This window comes from Onychostruthus taczanowskii, unplaced genomic scaffold (assembly GCF_017590055.1).
Source record: "Onychostruthus taczanowskii isolate IOZ18803 unplaced genomic scaffold, ASM1759005v1 scaffold24, whole genome shotgun sequence".
Taxonomy (NCBI): Eukaryota; Metazoa; Chordata; class Aves; order Passeriformes; family Passeridae; genus Onychostruthus; species Onychostruthus taczanowskii.
Window position 1 is genome coordinate 9,424,381 of NW_024499684.1, and position 21,416 is coordinate 9,445,796.

Genomic DNA, 21,416 nt, shown 5'->3' on the forward strand with positions numbered 1-21,416 from the left:
TTCAAAAAGGTTGTCAAGCGCTTGAAGAGGCTGCCCAAGGGAGCGGTGGAGTCACCATCTCTGGTGGTATTTAAAAGATGTGTAGATATGACTCTTGGGGACATGGTTTGGTGGTAACCTTGTCATTTCTGGGGTAAAGTTGGACTTAGAGGTCTTTCAAACTTAAAGAATTCTATGGGTCCACAATGCACTTTCAGCTTACAGTTGTTCTTGGAATATTTCCATTTATGAGCAAGGCACAAAAGAAAGTACTTTTGTCAGTGCTACAAGAATTTTAGCTGCCATATGTTTTCCAAATTACAGCAACCACCAAAAATTAATTTCTTCATTACTCAGCTTGCTCCAGGATGACACATTACTCACAGATGAGGATGACAGCTTCCAGTGTCAGGTCTATGAGCTGGAAGAAATCATCAGAGGACCAAAGCAATCACCATAACTACTGAGCAGCATATGGAACCTGTGCTCAAACCTCAGCTGGTTCTGAGCTGGGTGTGGATAAATGTTTGGCATTTTGATAGATGGGCAAAGCACGTAAGAGACTGCTGACAAAAAGGTGAACATTTCAGAATAGGAGGTTAAGCATGTGAAAACCAGAATGTTTAAACTCTTCAGTGCTCTCAAGGTGAATAAGACACTATCAAGCAACTGCTACAACACTTATTTATAAAAGGTCAGAGGTCCCAAGGAAATTAAATTACTAAGCCTTTTTTGCATTAGTAAGAAAATTACTTGGATAAGGGTCTAAAACGTCTAGGTAATGAAATAATACTCAAAAGGTTCATGCAGTTAAAGGTACAAAAACCTGTAAAAACAAGCTTTTGCCTTTAAGGAAGTCAGGTACTTAACAACACTGAGGAAGATTTATTTATCAAAAATAACAGATTCAGAATTAACAGCATCTCTTGCTTTTAACAGTGCACACACACAGACTAAAGGTGCTAACCAGTGTCTGCAGCAATGTGTGTCAGTGCTTTGCTCATAACACAGGTTGCAAGAGGACAGAGATAAGTGGATGTCAACTTTCATGACACACATTCCACATTTATAAGGGTGGGGGGGAGAGAAGACATTTAAGTTTCAATGTGTGCACCCACCACTTCCATCTTTTCCTCTTCCTTCTTCTCTTTCTCCTTTTCCTTTTCCTTCTTCTTGGCTTTTGCAGTGATGGACAACACAGCAGTGGAAACCTGGATATGGCAACAGATGAGGCATTCAGTGTGACCCAACACAGTATACTGAGTTTCAGCCCACCAGGCTGGAGTCTTTTGGGAACAAATGGCAGAAACTTTCTGAGAGGGTCAGGGAGCAACAGCATTTGTCACATTGCTGGTGAGAATAAATGTAGGCTCTTGGCACATTTTAACTTTTGGCCAGGGAAGTTTAAAGAGAAAAGATTTGTCCAATTCACATCCTATTCAAAGGCAAGAAAACAGCTACAAGCAGTGAGTTTGCCTTTCATCAGAGTTAATTTCTGGACTCCTCGGTGGCCTGGAAATCTGTCCTGTCTAGCAGTCAATTCTGGTAAGATGTTTTACAGTTTTCACACCATGTCATTCATCAGCTTGACGTGCTTGAGGTTTCCATTGCTCCACAATTGCTCCCTGAGGGCTGCTCTGCCTGCTGCTGTACTCTGTTCAACAGCTTTTACCATCCTGTGCCAGGAGAAAAATTGCTTCCACTACTGTCCCACTTGTGACCCCACAGGTCTCATCTTCTCCTTTTCAATACCAAGATATTCTCAGTGCCACACTCACCTTTTTGCCATCCATGGAGCTGACAGCTATTATTCTAGCACATGGGCCCACTACTCCTTCCATATGGGACTATTTGAGAAGTGTCTCACCTAATATTCTCAACGTTTGCACTGGAGCAGCATTTTGGAGCTCAAGTAACAGAAAAGGACCCTGCTGTGCTGGGTGCTGCATATCCAAGTCAGTAGGGCATGGAAAGCAGGTTTTTTATTCAATACTTCTGCTAGACCACTTCAGGCAAGGGAGGTTGCAGCAGTTCAGTAGCAAAGCACTTGTATGCCACAATCATCAACAGTCCCAGGCACAGCAGGAAAATTTACCTAGAATTCTCCTTCAGAGACTACAGCACCTGCTAATTTTTCCTTTGCTTTTTAGATTGCCTAATAGTAACACCAAAGTCAATGTTTATACTAGGAGGGAGAAGAGGTTAGTCTTTACATAGAAAGCCAGCTCAAATACCTTTTCTTTCTCCTTTTCCTTTGGTACCTCAAGAGGTGGGGGGTAGGCAAATGTGGACGGCTTACAGTTGGACTTGTACTGGACTTTTGGCATCTAAGACAAAGAGTTTAAAACAATGTTAGAAACTAGAAAAGCAAGGGGAAAAATCCACAGCAGAATAATTACTTTAGCTTCATTTTCCTTCCAGCAGAGACAAACACAGATCCTCTAAAGAATACAAGCTTCCCTTTCTCCCTCTCCGGAAGCTGAGAAACTGTTATCAGTGGCAGTGGTTCAACTAGAACAATGTTATTTAATTATTCTATAATTTGACTCTGGCAAGCTCTCCTAGCCCTCTCCATACACTCTATCCTATTCACACCATGCTTTGTTTTCATTGCTTCAAAGCTTTTGTGGTTTTGATGTTGTTGCTGTGTTTGTGTGTATTAACACAAAACTGGTTTAAGATCTAAGTGAAGATCTGCTCTGTCAATGCACGCGAGGGCAAACCAAGCACTGACATTCCCTTCTGCCAAAGGACTGCACATTTGGGGCTGAGTTACCAGTGACACACATTCTCTTACTCTTGGCTACTTAAGCAAGGATAGAAAGCATCTTTTGATAGCCAATCCAAGTTCTTAAACACCCCCATGCTGCCACATGCAGAAGCTTTTTTGTGGAACTTCCTAGCTTAGTTCTTCAGCACAGGAGGCCCAGCATGGTACACAGCTTACAGGGGCTGTACCACAGCTGACAGCTGGAAGAACAGATGCACAAGAAAAGTGCAGTACCCATGGCTGCTCAGTTTAATGTTTAGTCCCCAAGGAATCCAAACAAATCCTCTTTTCCCACTGCTAGCTTTCCTAGGGGAGAACATCACATAATTTATCTGGGAGGCCAGGGGGGCAACACACTTTTAAAAAAAATAACCCTGACCTTTAGGAGTGATAATGGGGTGGCCTCTGCCAAAATACTCTAAATAGAGTTCCTTTCTTTTTAAGCTACTTTGAAGCAAAGAGGTCAGTGTCTGCTCTCTACATTTTTCCTGTTCCCATTCCCACCAGCAGCTCTGCAATTTAAGCCTGTTTTTCAGATTTCTTCCAGTTAGTACCTTTTCTGGCACAAACAAGTCAGAAACATGCAAAGAAAACCAACAAATCCATGAACACGCATTGCAAACCACTCTAATATTCCAAGCAACTTTTCAGTCTCTTCTCTCTTCTCAGTACATACCTTAAGATCCTTGTTAAGGCCAATGACACAGGTTGGGGTGAACGCCAGTGACAAAAAGTGTGACAGAGGGAACCAGAACCAGAACTGGGTGAAGACCAAAACCCCCACCACAGAAGGCATGTGCGTATGTCCTGTCCTCGACTGCAGTGAAATGGTTACATTATGGCCCCCTGTAAGGAATCACAAAAGTCAGTGAATTATTAATTCCTGGGTACTCCACAAAGACACCTGAGCAATGAATGTCAAACAGCTGCTGTCAAAGGCCTGCACAGGCCACAGTGCTGCCAGTTTCCTCCTCTGGAACACACCTCCCTCCTTTATTGTGAGTTCAGCTTACTCAGTAAAACAGATGTACAGAACAGTGACCACCCTGCTCTGAAGTACCCAAACAATCAGGGAATACAGCCCTTCTTCCACGCTCATTTTGCCAGGATACAGGTTAGACAAAAGTACAGGCAGTGAGAGGGAGAGAAAAAGGCAAACTTTTGCCATAAACAGCTTTAAAACACAGCATATAAATGATCCACAAGACAAGGCTCAGGAGGAACACAGAACAGATACAGCTGAGCATAGAGAAGTTTTTCTTTCTGCGACTGCCTTCCTGAACTATCAGTTATTCAGAAGAAATATGCCTAGGTTTTTATCCCACACCATCTCAGTAGAAAAAAAAAATGTAAACAGCAGCAACTTCAGAAGTTGTTTCTAGACATTATCAATCTAAGCTGCACAGAGACAAGCTCCTGCAGCCTTTGCAGAAAAATTACATCTCTGCCAGACAACCAAGTCTTAGATTTGTACTTGCAAAGCAGAGACCCAAACAACTCCATATGTTGATGTAGTGCAGAAACATCCAGCTAGAAACAAAATTGAAAGACTAGACTTGCAGACAGAGTGAGAAAGTGTTAATCTGATCTTCTGTCTGCTGATAAACACAGTGCATTGAGTTGAAGAGGGCACCAGGCAAGTCCATTACTGCTGACAAGACCCGGTGCAGGGAGGTTAACTTTGTTAGAACACAAACACCCACTGTCAGGCCACTTTGCAGCTGAAAATCCCAAACTGGAGTAGCTTTTCCCAGGCTCACACAAACAGCCACCTCAGGCAGGGCCAGACAGCAATGGAGCTGTCTGAGTTTTAAAGACAAACAGAATTCTCTTCTGCTGCCAAAACAAATGAAAACCCTGACTGAAGCAGTACTGTCATCGTGGGCATCAGTCAGGGTTAGTCCCAGCAGAGGCAGTGCAAGGTGGGACATTTTAATGCCCTCCTGTAGGATGCTCTGCCTACATTCTATCTCCTTCCTTTTCCTTTTGTGGTAGCAATAGATCTCCTGCTGTTTGACAGGAAAACTCCTTCCTGCTCCATCTTTGAAGAAAGATTAAGATATGGTCTTGTCTTTTTCTACTGCTAGGTCTGCTCTGCTGCTTAGTATTTTCTCTGATAGCAATCTCTTGCCCTTTCATCTGAATTTGCCACAGCACTGTGGGGGACTGCCTGAGGTCTTGTGCTATCCTTAAACATGTCAAGCAGAGCACACTCATTTCTGGTCTTCTCCCCCATCTTCATTTTGAACTTTATTTTACTGCATCACTGTGTAAGGACCAGGCCCTGGTTATCAGCAGATATTCTGAATCAAGCAGCCCAGTGAATGTTGCACAAGCAGCTTAATTGGACTTTATCAAACTTTTGCACTTTAATTTTCAGAATTTTAACCTATAATTCAGATAAAACTTAGAATTATCCAATCTCTGGAATTTCCTGAATGAGCAACAGATTTAGTATGCAAAAGATGCTGTCATGCTGCTTTTTTCTGCTGTTTTATACCCACAAACAGTCCACCCTTGCTCCCAGGATTTGCAGGGAGCAGGAAAGGTGGGGTGACATAATACTGCACAATTGTGATTTATCTTCATGATTAAATAGCAGCTCTGACTGCCTGGAAGGGAACACATTCCAGATCTTTGGCTGGATGAATAAAAGCTGTAACATGATGCCTGGAAAAAAATTGAAAAAACACTAAAGAAAAAATTTCAGGGATCCTTGTACTATAAGGTCCATCTCCCAAAATTCACACTGCTACTGGGGCAAGGGGGTGTTTGGGGAAAAACCCCAAGCACTAAGTCAAATTTAGTGTCTACTTTTTTCTTATTTTATTAAAGAAAAATGTTACTGCTGGGGCTTATCAATGCCCCAGCAATGACAATGACCAAATTCTTCAATGCCCCAGCAACGGCAAAGACCAAATTCCTCATTTCCACTTCAGTGCTCCCACGGTACCCCACTCCTTCCATTAAACTACTAGCCTAAATGGCTGCCTCATTGTCAGAGCAAAAATCCCACCTCCAGCTCATGATTTCCCAGGCATACACTGCAAATCTTGCACTTCTAATCAAACCCTGTCATTGGAAGAGAAGTGGGCTTTTCCCCTCACCCCACAAAAAAAGACACAGCAAAAATTAAATTCAATTGCCACAGCTGTGGCAGACAACACAAAGAACATTTTCTTCCTGGTAATAATTAAATTCTATAACTCATTGTTTCAGATAAGCACTTCCAGTTGTATAGGAAGGATAAAAAGAATTTGTTCTTTTAGGAGGCTCTAGTGAAAGTGGCAATAGGTTAAGAAAAGGAGTTCACAGCCTTCCCTGAGTCTCTCAGCAAGAAAAAGAGGTTAAAGTTGTCACAAATTCCCATAAAGTTTATTACAATAGGGAATTTCTGGTTTCCAAATCATTATACAATACATGAGTGACACAGGAAGCAAATAAGGTTTTAGTTGTATTTTTATGATTTAATCTTAAGGGTCAGAATTCAAAACAGGTCTGTACTGCTTAGAGAAAAATCCCAGAGCCAGCTAGTCCCTGGCTTCCCAGCAACCATGTGAGCATGGGAACAACCAAAATTATTCTGAGAGTCTCGTGCCAAGAACATTGCTCAGCCTGAGCTCCAGGAGGGGCACTCAGGAGACATGAAGGTGGTGCCTGTTACTGAGCAGGCCTGGTCCTCTGTGACAGAGCAGCCTGACATGGCCAGCAGGGAAGCTTTTTAAACCTGTTTCCATGCAGACAGGTCAGGCAGCACCACGTTCTTCTCCCCCATGGCACAGCCTGGAGATGCAGAGATTCACACAGACACTGTACCCACACTGCAGGGTGCTGTGCCTGAGCCAGCTCAGATAAATTCTGAGACTCCTTTGCTTGTGGACTTCAGGACTAATCTGGATCTCAACAGCACAGGAAAATCCAGCTTGTTTCTGCTATTACAGGGGATAAGGACATGCATGGCAAGAGAAAGCCTCACACAAGAGACCAGATGGGAGAAATTGTGGTTGGAAACTTGCAAAAGAAGCAAGCGCTGTACAAATGGAGACACAGCACTGTACAAATGCTACCTCAGCAGAAGGAAAAATTCAAAACATTGTCTGTCCTCTTTGCTTACAGAAACTGTCCTTAATAGGCCTTGCAACTCAGCCCTTGTGAAATGCTGATGGCTTTGGAGAATTCTATTCCTGACTCAACATTTAGTCATTAACATTCATGAAAGGATGTTTTCTTTGCTAGAAAAAGGTAGCAGTAGTCTGTGAAACTAACTGGGTCTTCTGAAAAAACATTGATGCAGTTAACTGTGCTTCCTTCTTTGTGCAACCTCTTTTAATAATCATGAAAGTAGCAAAACCTAGTTATTAAAGATGTATATATAAACTTGTATATGATTTTAAAAACTAGTTATGTAAAGTTTTAACAGAAAAAGAAAAATATGAGGACTGGATACCACATAATTTCTGAATTTCTGGAGCAGGTGATGATTTAGAAAAATAAAGAAGCACCCTACCATGCTATAACAAACCAACATTCAGGGTGACTGAACAGACTTAGAGAAAAAATATTGTATTGGTCCAGACTTCTGGACAAAAATTCCGCCCCAATGACTGGGCTGAGTCTGTCCTAGCAGAAACATGCTGCTACAAGCTGAAACTACAAAACAGGGTTTATTTCTTTAATTAGCTAAAATTTCTTGAAAACTGAGATTTCTTGCTACTATGACATGACAGGCATAAAACCAGCACCTCGTCTCCCAAATGAAAATTTCTGTTACAGTGATTGCAAGCAAACAAGTTTAAGAAATTTTAGCAGCTTTAAATGTCTGAGGAATTACCTGCATCCAAAATGCCTTGTGCCAGGATTGCTCCAAACTTTGCCATAACATCATCATGCTTATCATTGATCACTTTGGAATAGAGCTGCCTGAACTGGCTGACCTGGTTAAAAATAATAAAAAGGAAAAAAAAGGAGAGAGAGATTGTAAAACTGACTGCATGAGTCAAATAGTCCATCTTTAGTGGAAGCATCTTCAATTTCTGCACCTTACAATGACATTTGCATTTTCAACAGCTTTAATCACTGGTATTACAAGTCACTCCATTAATAATTAATTACAGAGATTTTCCTCACTTGAAGATATCCATGTACTGATTTTAAAATATTCAGGATGGACGTGTATTTCCAAATCACATTTTGCAAACCTTATAGGAATACCCTGAGATTCTCTACGGCGTCACTGGAATAAAAGACCAATTGATGAGTTTGTAGGAAGAACTATTCTATGTTCTTATGTGACTGATGCTGCACTTGAATAAATTTTCTCCATTTCTTAGTGCTGAAAGCCCCCAATTTATTCCCTTATTCAGAACAATATTTCTGCTGTACCGATAATGCCCCTATGATGCATCATCGTCACCTAAATGAACAGACACTCTCTAGGTGACATCTTCCCTGCTTTCACTCTTTCAGCCAGTAACCCAGTGATACTACTTGTCACCTCAACTCATTCAGCACTGATGGCATCTGGCCTGATTAAGCCACTTTGTGATACCAGAAGACATTAACATTCATACAAGCAAGTCACGTCCTGCTAAACAGGACTGCATTAAAATGACTGTTTCCCACCAAGGGACAGTCTCACTACCATGAAGCACCAGAGCAACCAAACACTTTTAAACAGCAGCAAAGCTGAACAAAACAACAATTCTCTGGAAGAGCAGGATGCATTTATTACAACTGTCAGGGGAAAACAGGAGCTATTTCCATTTTTCTGCCAAAGTCTAACAATTTGTGTGCTAATATTAGTTTTGTACTCACCAATTCCTTTTGCATCAAAATGTTTTTAGTTATTAGTCCCCCAAAGAAGGTGACTTTGCAATTATTAAAACTAAGAAAAAGGAGCAACATAAATTATCAGGGCAGCCACACAGACAGATGTGTGGCAGGGAGATACTGCACACACAATGCAGGGTTTATTCTGGGTATACAGACCAAACTCTGCTCTTGCTTCACTCCATTTAAGTTTTTTCAAGCTCTCACGATTTTTATTTATAAAAGCTTACACTGAGGTTTACATGTTCAATGTAAATGGTTTGCTTCTTATATCTGACCTCTTTGTCACTGGAAAAACACCTTAGTTTGCATTTGCAGCCTGGAACGGGGCCTCAAAGGCAGCCACATGGAGACCAGGTGAACCTAAGCCTTCAGGTATTATTTGGAACAGACACACTGGGAAACGGAAGTAACAAGTGAAACTATTTGTCTGTTGAGCAAAGCAGCAGAATTCCAGTGCCTCTGTTTAGAGCACATCGTTCCCTTGACTCTGGGCTTAGCTTCTGGGTTTGAAATACTTATGAAAACACACATATGTTACAAAGCTCATTTGGTGGACTGTAATTCAGAATTTACACTGTAATCAAATCTTCAGAGAACTAAACCCTGGGTGGAATGAGAAGGCAGAACTGGTGATGTTCACACTGGTGTCTGAACTGCCAGAGCAGCCTTGGAACAGAGGAACACCTCACTTGGGAAGGTGAGAAGGGGTGGTCATGGTGCACTGCCCCTGAGAGCACCCCTTCCCTAATACACCTTCCTCAGCTCCTACTCACGTGCACATTAGTCCAGGGCACATGAACAGAACACACAGGCAACAAGCCCACCAGGAACCTGCCAGCTTTGGCACCAGGACCCTGTGCAGGGCAGAAAGGTGTCTGACACTCTGACAAGGGACCAAGGACAGAAAGCTGGCCGCTCTACCTGAGCACATCGACTGCCACCTCTCCAGGTGGCAGGGACAGGTTACAACAGATCAGCTGAGAGCAGGCATTCAATGAACAAGCACTGAACAGCTGCAGTAAGAAACACTCCTTATGCCACCTATTCTAAAAATACAAAATATGTAATTCCATCTCAAGAGCATCTAAGTTCTGCATACCTGTGCATTGTGAGCCAAGGATCACTGCCAGGCCTGGAAAATTCACTAAGTAAGTGTGCCCTTTCCAGAGTTTAAAGTCAATGGAAGCAAAATTGTTCTATGAAAGGGTGAGAGACTATCCTGCTCAGACTTAGGGGCCAAGCCAACCCAGACCAAGGATTGAGACCAAAGGTCTCAACATTCAAAGGCATAATAGGTCCACATGCTTGTTCAGGCTGTTCCTATAAAGCAAATGCTTCACAGGAATGGGAATTTTGACTGGATCAGGTCCCAGCTGAAAACATTCCTTGCTGCAGGGGAAAGCCTGCTTTGGCAGCTCTGGCTGCAGCAGTTCAGGAAGGAATTAACCTCTCATGGAGCCAATGCTCCAGCTCTTGGGAAAAGGTGCTGGGGCACTCACCTCCTCCAAAATGGAGCAAGATGTCAACAGCCAGCCATTTCTTAAGCTGTCAAAGCAAAACCTGCCAGAGTTTGTCTAGTAAAGTTATTTTTCCTTCAAACCACAGCAAGAAGCAAACCCAAACTACTGTGCACATTTATTTAATATGCTATGAAACCCACAAGCTTTGTTTCTCCCTTGAAATCTTCAAGCATTTAAAAATTCTATAGCACTTGGAAATGCTACCTAGAAATTTATCTGGGCAGCTTCCAGGATGAGCACTAACATATAGACAATGACTCATTTTATCTTTCTAACAAAACACACACCCCATTCTGATAACTAGTGCTGGCCAAAATGGCATGGCACTGAGTTCAAATGGAGCCATTTGTGAGGAACAACAGAGACTTTGAGATAAGAGAATGATACAGCACCACTTCCTACCACCAAGGGCTGTCATTTATCAGGCTATTTACCACTTCTCCCTCCACAAGTCAATATTCAAGCACATGAAGCCCAAGAGATTATCAAGAACAAGATTTTATAAATAGTTAATTACATGAAATATTGGCAGGTGATTTGCACCATGCTTCTGGCAAATGCAAGCTCTTATGAACAAAAGCATTAATAAAATCTAAAAAAATAGGTTTTAAACTGTTTGCATGTTGTATTTATCTTCTTCAAAAGATTAAGTTATTCTGCATACACTTGCCCTCTTGAAGGAGTGTGCAGAAGCATCTTATAGTAGAGGGCTTTCATAAAGTAAATGTGCTACCAGAATATTGCAAAATCATTCTTGCACTCTAGCAAGACCTAGCATTTCATCTAAATGGGGGAAAAAAAATCCCAACAGCAATCTGGTCCTGGTGTCTTCACATCTTAAAGACAACAGGCCATTATGACTGAAGGAGAATGGAGGAAAAGGCTTGACCTTGTTTATTATTTTCTAATTTTGCCAAGATGACTATCCTAACACAAAACCAGGAATTGAATTTACTTTTTCAAGTAGTTTGACACGTAGTTTGTCTCCAAACCTGCTGACTTAATTGCCCTGCAGGTCACTAACATATCCTGAAGTTGTCATTGATATCTGTTGTGATGGTCTCATCACATCTGTAATTTAGGATTCAATTTCACAAAATAAACTTGTTAATATTTTATATCTGGTACTAATATGATTCTTAAATATATCAACAGAGGTCAGGAAAAATCATGTTGGCTGCACATGGAGGAATTGTTTCAACTCCAAAGAGATCAAACCACCTTTGCTCAACACCTGATATCCCTTTTTGGCCCTTAAGTAACTTTCAAGTTGAAGGAGGTAATGTAATTACAATTCTTTATTTCACATTCCTTTATTTAAACTCTTTATTTAAATTTAAATTCTTTGAATTATTAATTTAAACAAAGATTGAGCACAACAAAGAGGAGGACAAACACAAAGGGAAGATCACAATGAAATTAATTCAAAGGCATACATCTACCTTTTCTCACAATAAAAATGGCTTTTTTTAAAACCAAAATACTTTGATTCTTAAATCTCTGTTTATTCCTGGCATTTCGGTGTTGCAATGCTCAGCTCTCAAAACTGACAGCATTTTATTCCCAAAAAAATCCTGAACTATTTAAGGAAGATTATTTGCTACCATCTTCCCCAAATAATCAGCAGAGAATTGAAAGTATTTCTAACCCGAAGCTCACTAATAATAAGTTAACTAAAAAAATATATAAAACCCCAGAAGAGACAAAACTGAGCAGCAATGACAGGAAGCTGGCCAGGCTCTATGACACAGTCTTTTTTAACATCACCACCTCTCACATGCAAAGCATCACCCAGTATTTAGAAGCAGTGAGATGATGATATATAAAATTTAGCTTCTCTGTAACCTCATCAAGACTGTACAGCTTGTGGGATACAAAAATCACCACACTGCCCTTCCTAGGTGCTTGTTCAGCAATGCAAATACCCACATCCATCAAGTCAGACCCTTTGGCACATGGTGTCCAGCATGTCACTCAGGAATCTAATCAGATCAAAATATGTCCTGGCAATCTAAAAATGGCTCCTTTTCTGAAGAACTCCATCCCTTCACATCAGAGTTGAGTAATTTTTTTTTTTTTCATATTGGCAGAGTGCTCCAAAAAAAGTTTCCCATGGATAATAAATAAATTAATTGGAAGCACATCCCTCAAAATATTTCTTTTACTTTTGAGCAAGAAACAATAATGGTTATAACCAACTTTTGGGATACATATAAAAAGCAAAATGTGTGTATTCTGTGTTTAGTTCCTGAACTGGCAGAATATTTCAGGTATTTTTTATTTTTTTTATCTGGAATTTTGTTTCTGTTTGTTTTTTAATATCTGTAATACTTCTATGATTAGACAATTAATTGCCTTCTGTATCTGTATCAGGCAACAATTTGGCATTAAGCTCTTTCAGTTTCTGGCCCCATTTTTAAACAAGCCACTGACTCCCAAACTATACATCTCATCCTGTATTTGCTGGCCAACTATTTCAACCACCCTTTTATCAAGCAGAAGTATCACACATGACTTGGAAGTCAAGGCCTCTTTGGGAAAAGAGATCTGCCTTATTACACACCTCAAATAATCTGTGTTTTCACTAGCTATTTTCCTACCCACATTTTTCTTTAGGACAAACAGAGTCTTTCACCTATCATCTCAAAAAGCCAGAAACTCCAACAGGCAGACTCAGCAAGTGATTCTTGTTTTAGGATGGCTAAATTCAGAGCAGACTGCAATTCCCATCCCAAGAGGATTAGAGTGCTTTGCAAACTAAAATGAATCAATCCTCATAATGTCTTTTAATATATAAATCCTTAATTCTTTCTGCTGGGAAACTGAGGCACAGGACAGCTATATAATTTGTCCAGTGCTAGAGCAACACAGAATGATTAAACCTGATCTCCTATAGAGGCCTGGCATTCCAATCACCTGACCAAGGAATGAAAAATAAAAACAACAATTAATTTCTTTCCATAGAGAGATAATTCAACTTCACATTACAGAAACTTTGTATCTTGGAAGACAAGGGGATCCAACAGTAGTCTAGTGTTCTCCATTGGCTTATTCAAGTGAACTACTATTGGCTTATTCACTTGAACTACAGTTCTGATAATATAAACAACATTTCAGTTTCTGCTGAGTGAAAACTAACATTTTTCTTTCTTTCTTTCTTTTTAAATAATTCGAAAGAACAAACTGTCTGCCAGCAAATTTTCATGTTCCGTGACTTAGAAATACCCAAACACCTGCATTTGTGGATCTTCTTCTCTGACTTTCCCAAGTAAAATTTTCCACTGGACAGAGGCTTTTTCCTTCTCCTCATCCAAATGCAGTAAAAAGGTGTCTGTTTTTATCACAGTTCAATTTCTAAAATGACATCAATAAAAGCAACCAATATGCAGCAGATGAGTAGCAAAGTACCAGCTACTGTTCTGCCTCAGTACTCAGCAGAGCAGGTGAAATGTGGAACCTCAGAGCTTCTCCAATGTGGACTTTTAGTCTGTACAAATGTTTGCATATCATCACCTGTCACACACTCACAGGGAACCCACTTTTAACAGCTAAACACAGCATATGCAACCTTTTCGCCTCATGAGCAGAAAACTCCATTAAAATACAGAGTATTTGCTATAAACTCACTAAGCCAATTCTGAATGTTCTGAAGTTGTTTCACCTGAACTACAAAGGAAACATTGCTGTAACAGAACCTCTCTGCATGGTGACCACATCCAAAATTAAGCTTACTATCATCAAAACCAATGTCTTTACAGTCACTTTTCTATCATTACAAGATGTTTTGAGAGCTTTTAAGGAAGAGCATTTATTCTTGTAGTGCCCAGGGTTAGAATGCTGCCATCCATCAGGCATGTTCCCATCATTCAGAGCACATGCTCTAATCCAAGCAGCAGCTTCCCAATGTACATTCAGCTCTGGCTCTTTACAAGACATGTGCAGTCTCTTGCTAATGCTTACATGCAGTGCCAGGCACTAAAGATTTGGCATCCAAGACAATTTCCCACCTAAGAGGCACGTGAGGTACGTGAGGTACGTGAGGTGTGACACGCTACCTTTGGGCAGGTGATCTCAGTCTGCTGGATCATGATAAGGGCAGATGCAATGAGAGCTCCTTGACGCACATAGTTCACAGGATCGTTTGTCATTGGCTCAAGCAAATTGATTGCTTCCTAAAAGGAATGAAGAAATACAGAGTCATCGAGTTAATACTACTATTTTTAGAATGCCAGGATTCAATTCTCCACTGGAAGGTTATCAGATTGATGCTATCAGATATACTTTAAAAAATGTTTTGCCTGTTCTTGGCAAATGAAGCAGAAATCTGTATTTCTGTAGATTTTAATCTAAAAATTGTGAAGAAAAAGAAAAGAAACACTAAAAACAAGCGGTGGATGGATAGAACAAGATCTACCTGCAGAAACAACAGGTATACAACAGGTATAAGGTAAACATCTAAACAACAAGTATAAGCAACAGATGCATTCGTCACATTAGATTCCAAATTCTTGGCTTTACACTTTATTGTTAGAACCTGTAGCATTTAGCATCTTTTAAATAATCTCTTGTTCAGAGTGCCCTTCTGTCCATACTTAAACTGAGGATATGAGCAAATGCAGCTGAGTGCCGAGTGCAAGAGATTCCCCGTTCAGACCCCTCTTGGTGTTACTTCCATTAGGTGAGGCTTTTAAAAACAAGTTAATTTTATACAGCACATTATTTCAAAGAACCACTTCTAAAATAACATCATGCCTTCAGTAAGACTGCTTTTGCCATCTGAGCTATGCTGGAGGCTGTACTTCTTCACCTGAAGGTGACTCATTCACTCTTTGGCAAGCATTCAGTACCATGGATGAAACACCCACTATGACAAAAACTGAACTTTCTGATCTCCAAAATTGAATCTATTTGGGCCTTCAAAACCTACTAATAGAAGCTGTGGAAGACATGTCTCTGTGTAATCAGATGGTTTAGGTCATCATACAATGTATCTGGAAATAAAACAAGACTCATTCTTGCGACTAAAAGCATTTCCACTTAAATTAACTTGTCAGATGCAGCAGGTTAAAAATAACTAACTCCTTGATTCCACCTTCCATTTGAGAATAAAACGACCTGGGTAAAAATAGGACTCTCAGATCTGTTTTCAAATCTGCATGCTTTAGCTACTAAAGATGGCAGGCAGTGCACGTCAGCATTCTGTGCTTTTGGCAGCACAAGCGACACTCGGGAGCGCTCACGCAAGAGCCACAGACCAAATGTTTAATACAGGAAGAGATGAGACAGATAAGCAAGAGATTTATCAAACACTCAGAAGCATGACATATGACTTTGTGCACCTGTTCTGAAACTGCAATTCTGTACCACTACAGATTATACACATGTGGGAGAAGCAGAGGGAGCTTATTCCCAAGTTTACTTGCTGCTTGTTCCAATGAATGCTCACTTCCCTCAGAAGTGGGAATCCTACTATAAATGGTCTGTTACCATCCATGAGAATTGACCCTCACTGATACTTATAAAGTGAGAATACAACAAAATTGTACTGGTTGTTAATTACACTCCTGAAACTACAATATATTTAATTAAATTTCATTGCACTTGGCTTTCCTACATGGATCTTCCATGAACTGTGTATTACAGGAAAGATGAAAAGAGCTAGAAGTTAACCAAAACATCTGCTGTTTTCCTGCCACTGGCAATCCAAGGGCAAAGGAGTATTGATTTTGGAGTACTGAAGATACATTTAAAATTCAGTGGCAACTTGACAGCAAGAAAACTCTAAGAAAAGTTTTGAAGACAAAATTCCAAGAATGTGGCAGTAATGTATAAAAACATTCTCACTTTCCCATTCTGTACAAGCATGAAAAGAAACTCTATGCCCAGAAAAATTAAAGAATTTAAAGTAGTGCTGTACTCCAGCTGGCTGGTAATGGACATGTGTGAGAAACCCATCTGCATGTGTGATGTCTGCACACAATGTCTGTTGCAGGAGGGAGCAGGAACAGTCTTGGCCACAGATGCTTCTTTGTGGCCCTCACCTTGTTTCCAGTGCCTGCACAGCAGATCCCCAAAGCCATGGCAGCCCCATAACGCACGTGGGGATTGTAGCTCTCTGACAGCAAAGAAACCACGCTCGGACACTGCTCTGGAGTCCTAGGGAAAGGCAAAACCAGAATATTGTTTATTATTAGTGTTCTTCAAAATATGGTATTGTGCTTCAAAATTGTGCTTCATTCTGTTCATACCTGAAAATTTGAAATTGTTCTTCCACACTGTATGTTTTTTCATTTCTGAAAACTTAACCAGAGGGGAGGAACAAATGGGCTAAGAGAACAGATTAATAAACACTTTAATAAATTTCCCTATCACTGCAGATAATCACACACAGTTCCCACTACTGAAGCCTTCCTTAGTGCTTATTTTCTGCCTTTAAAAGATCACCCAGCAGAATGATGCATCTATTGAGGCTGAAGTCTTTATCTCTAGAAATCATGCCTTTTTGACAGGCTTTCCATTAGCAGAGGTTTACCCTCCACGAGACACACAGTATTAAATTTCCCATCAGTAAATACAAAACTCCCCTCCAGCATTCAATCAACCTTCAAGGCTGGTGGGTCCCAAACTCCCTTTGGCAATCATGGCTTCTGCCAACTCCTCCTCACCCCCACCTACTGCTGTAAATCACAGCACAGGAGGAAATGCTGATACAACACACACTTCCAATCAGTTTATGAGCAATGTCTACTGCTGCCTCCTTACAGTGTCATGCTGGGACTGTTGCTGCCTTTTATGAGATCTGAAATGAGTATATATGCTCTATGCCTCCCCAGGTGGAAACCAGTGTCCTGATGGTCATTACAGCAACAAAACTTCCAGCCCAGTGCTGGAAGATGAAAGAGCCTTAATTTCCCACAGCCAGAAGCATACGTTGCTCATGCAAACAGATTTGTAAGTATTGAGTATTTCTGAAACAGTGCAGAACTCACAGGTGTTAATATGTTGATTTCCTTCCTGTCTTCATGGTCATATTTATCCCTGGTTTAATTTTAATGCCACACAAACCAGCCCATAATATCAAATACTGCCAGTTTCAGCATACTGAGTCTCATGGCACGATGAACAGAAGAGCAATCAATGCAGGAATGCAGTTGGTAGGTAAATGCTCATGAAGAAGATGTAGAACTATAAATCGTAAGTGATTTCATTATATCTGTTTATAGAGTGAACATCATCTGGCTCTTCATGCTATCTCACTGTGTCTTGCAGCCCAGACTAGAATTTTAATTGTCACATTCACAATCCTATAAGCAGTCTTGCAAGCCATTTACTTCTGCTGTAAACTGATTTCAGACTAAAATGTACCTAGGAAGAAGGCAAGAGCACGTTACTTTTAGCTTCCTTTCTTACATTTGCTACACTGAAAGATGGAGGGTGGAAAGTGGCAGCAGTACCTGTTTGTACACAGGAATTATGGCATCATGTAAAATCATTGTCTGGCAATGCATTCAACAACTCAAGAGAGAGAAAAACTACTATAGAATATACTCCAGCATGGGTTTTATTTAAATGAATAGCTGAATCATAGAAAACAGTACTGAAAAGGACTTTGAGCAATAATCTAGTTAGTTCTCTTCTTTCATTGTGACAGGGGACAGAAGACATGTTCATATAATGACACACTCGTACTTCAGTGATACTCCACACACATAATCAATTAATTTCTACTCTAGCTATTCCCATTTCAACACTTTCCATGGTCTCCTCTGACAACTAGTCCTGAACTCCTCTTTCCACTCCTCTCTCTATTCCAGCTGATCTGACAGGCAGCACCACCACACAGGCTCCAGTCCTCCTCCAGAACTGCTCAAGGGGCCCAAAGGCACCCAGGCTTCAGAGGCTGCTCATGAGGACATGCCTCAGCAGTAATGGCAGCAAGCACCCACATCTTCCCCCACCCACCACTTCCATCTGAGTCTTCCCAAAGCATCCACATGGGGAAAGAATCCCACCTACCAACATCACCTTAGAACCCCCCTGGCCTTCAACAGCAGCAAAAAAAAACCAAAAAAAACCCCAACAAAATTAAAAAAAAAACCAAACAAACAAACAAAAACCAAACCAAACCAAAACAAAACAAAAAAAAAACAAAACAACAAACCACAAGAGAGAAGGAAACACCAAGCTGCAACAGACTAAAAGACACATTTAAAAATACTTATCAGTCTCTTGCTCAAATAACAGCTTAGACAATGTTTTTTTAAAAATGTGCTGATGTGGAGACCAGGAGACACATATCCTACAATAAATGAGGCCAAGCATTCAGCTGCACAGAAGACTTCAGCTCTTGCACAAAGACCCTCAGCACCTTTGTGTTTGCCTTACTTCAGATAATTTAAACAGGCAGATTGTGAGCCAAAGAAGAGAAAAACACTTTCTGGCAAAGATGTGATTATGCACTCTGAAGCATTAATCATTAAATTCCTGTTCAGAAAACTGGATTTTATAGAATCATTAACTTGGACACATATTTTTGTCTGCAGGCTCAGAAGTTCTAACACAGTTTTTATTATGAAATCAGGATTAATGTACACTAATTGTTTTTGAATTCTTGGCCAGACCTAATTTATTTGTGGCCATTATTTGAAATACTTTTATCTCAAATCTATCTATAAAACGGTCAAACATTTTGACAGGAGGTCTTCCATAAATCCACTTTGGGAGTTGCAGCAACTGAATGGGTCCCACCACTTTCCTCAGTTTTCTCAAAACCTTAATCTTCTTAAAAAATGTTGTCTTACTTAACAGAGATCTAGAAGGCAGATCAAAAAGTGGGCAAGAGTCTTGCAAAAGTGTGTATTGGAGGAACAGGACCTCAGTGCTCAAGAGCACTGTTGGCATCAATGCTTAAGCAGCAACATTTGTTTACTCCTTTAGTGCTGAGATATTTGTAATTACAAAGTCCTACACAGTGTTGCCAAAGGTTAGCCCATATAAACCCTAACCCACGCCCCATAAAATGTATAAAATCCAAAACAATTCTATCAAGTGATCAAAAGAAAAGTTTAAAAGCCCTCATATGCAGTCCCAGGCTGCAACTGTGCTCCCACGGATATTACTTCCATCTGGTAATCCAGTTGGGAACTGTGTTTAAAACATGACCATGTTCTCCTTGCCCTGGCCCTTCACTGAGAGCACAGCCCCTCGAGCTGCTGACGTGACATTCAGCACAATCCAGAGGGAAGAGGGACAGACCCCTGCTGATGGAGGAGGTTTCTGCTTCACTGGTACCAAGCCCCCCACAGGCTCCCAAACCAAGTCCACCCTTCTGGCTCCCTGTTGGAGACCACCACTCTGCTGACTGCTGATGGCTGAATCAATGCGGTTACAGAGCAGAGACCTCTGGTGGGAGATGGAGAGAAATAATAAATAAGAGTGTGAGAAATCTTAATAACACTCCTAAAAAAGAGAAATGGTTTGTCACAACTCACACTCAGCAACACGCTACTCCTACTCAGTCCTAATGCAGATATCTGTCATTACTGCCAGTTAAACACAGAAAATAACATCACATGAAATACCAGAATAACATTTGGAGATTCAGTGGGCAGACATTTTATCTCCAGACACAAATTTTTTCTCTCCTCTTTAAAGTCACAGTAAAAATTCTAAGCCTGGAGTAGATTTAATATATTTTGAGGACAGAAGCAATGTACCATAGTCCTCTAGCATGACCTTCCTATAACACAGTCCAGTAATTTCATCTTAAAATTCCTACATTAAAGCCTAAGGCATGTCTCAAAACTGGACTGTGTATCTTAGAAAGGCAATATCTATTTTTGAAAACCAAATTATCTTTAATGCACTGGTTCCTTCCTTTTTTCCTAACACTGGTTTTACTCAAGCAGTGTGCTTTTGCAATTACACTTTACTACAACAGCAAAATGATGACAAAAAATGGCCCAATTATTTCCTTCATTTTATCTGAAAATTGCTCAGCTGCTCCTACATAAGCCATGAAACCACAGACGTCAGTGAACCCAGACCTGTACACAAAAAAACCCAACATCATAACTAGCTTCAACTTTGTTCTGTTACCAGAAAATGAAATGAGTAAAGAAGCCAAAAAACTCAAGAAGTTTCTTCCATGGGATTTCAACAGTGTAGTCAGCTACAGTTTTGTTTCCACCCTACATCAGGATCAGTTTTACTGTCGTGATAAATGGGCTGCAGATGAAGGACTTCTTCCCCAGTTTGGTTTGTTTCAGAAGTCAAACAAAATCATAAAAAAAATAAAGATGCACCAAGACAGCAGTAAGAGATTCTCAGCAAAACCTAACAGCTGGCATTTTATTAGTTTTACTCACCAACTGGCTGCTCTTGAAACCTCTGCAAGAAACAAACACCCTGCACTATGGATTTTGAATCTCCTCAGAAACTGGAACCAGTGAAAACACAGAGGAGCTGCCTGACTCCAGCCCAACTGCCTTAGCCTCAACTCTGAACTTCTTTCTGGGGCTGTTATTTCTTGCATATATATATGTATATGTATATACAAATGTCATATTCTCTCCATAAAAAGCTGATACTTAGCTTATAAGTAGCCTAGAATTTCTGAGAAACCAAAGATAAGTTTGAATTCTTCATTACTTCCAAAGAGAGATGAAAGAAAACTTTTCTTAAGCCTCCAGCGCAAAAATGAACAGAATGAAAACCAGGATGTTGATTGTTAACACTGACTAAAATGAAAAAAACCTGCCCAAGTCAGCTGTACACAGAAGGTGGTCAGATTCCTTTTGGTGTTGACCTAAACTGGTTTTATTCTGAAAGTCTTTACAATTGCAACATCTGCAGATCTCATAGTTCTCATTAGGCTTTGCCTTCAAGAGCCCTACTGGGCTACTGAAAGTTGAGGATCACAGTTAGCTACACTGGCTCTTAACAATCCACTGGAATCTTTTGTCCCCAGGAGGCCTGCAACAAGATAAACTAAAAGCTCAGACTGCCATATCATGGAGCACATTCCACTTCAAGTGTCTTGGATCACAGACCAGTTAAAACCACATCCTTGAGTAGCTTATCTCCAATCCTGTAAGCTGCACATCTTCAAGGTTAATGCATTACTGTAATTTTTCTTTATATTTCAGCAATTTTTAAACATGAAATTACATATATATAAATATATGGTAGAATCAGTAAGTAAAGATACAGAATACTGAAAAAACCATCACACTGGTCTCACAACTGAGACTAAAATGGAAGCATCTGAAGCATCATTAACATGCACTTGTATTTTAGTCTATATATTTAAGGAC

General features: G+C 40.4%; 1 protein-coding gene across 1 annotated transcript in view; it reads right to left on the reverse strand.

Moving 5' to 3' along the window:
• The window catches only part of PSMD1 (proteasome 26S subunit, non-ATPase 1), a 65,424-nt gene that overhangs the window by 4,906 nt on the left and 39,102 nt on the right, over nucleotides 1–21,416 (reverse strand). The window contains exons 17-22 of the mRNA XM_041405685.1: nucleotides 16,143–16,257; nucleotides 14,157–14,273; nucleotides 7,581–7,683; nucleotides 3,426–3,595; nucleotides 2,214–2,306; nucleotides 1,098–1,190 (exon numbers count right to left, since the gene is read on the reverse strand). Coding sequence (XP_041261619.1) covers nucleotides 1,098–1,190; nucleotides 2,214–2,306; nucleotides 3,426–3,595; nucleotides 7,581–7,683; nucleotides 14,157–14,273; nucleotides 16,143–16,257 — 691 coding nt within the window. The remainder of the gene's footprint in view (nucleotides 1–1,097; nucleotides 1,191–2,213; nucleotides 2,307–3,425; nucleotides 3,596–7,580; nucleotides 7,684–14,156; nucleotides 14,274–16,142; nucleotides 16,258–21,416) is intronic.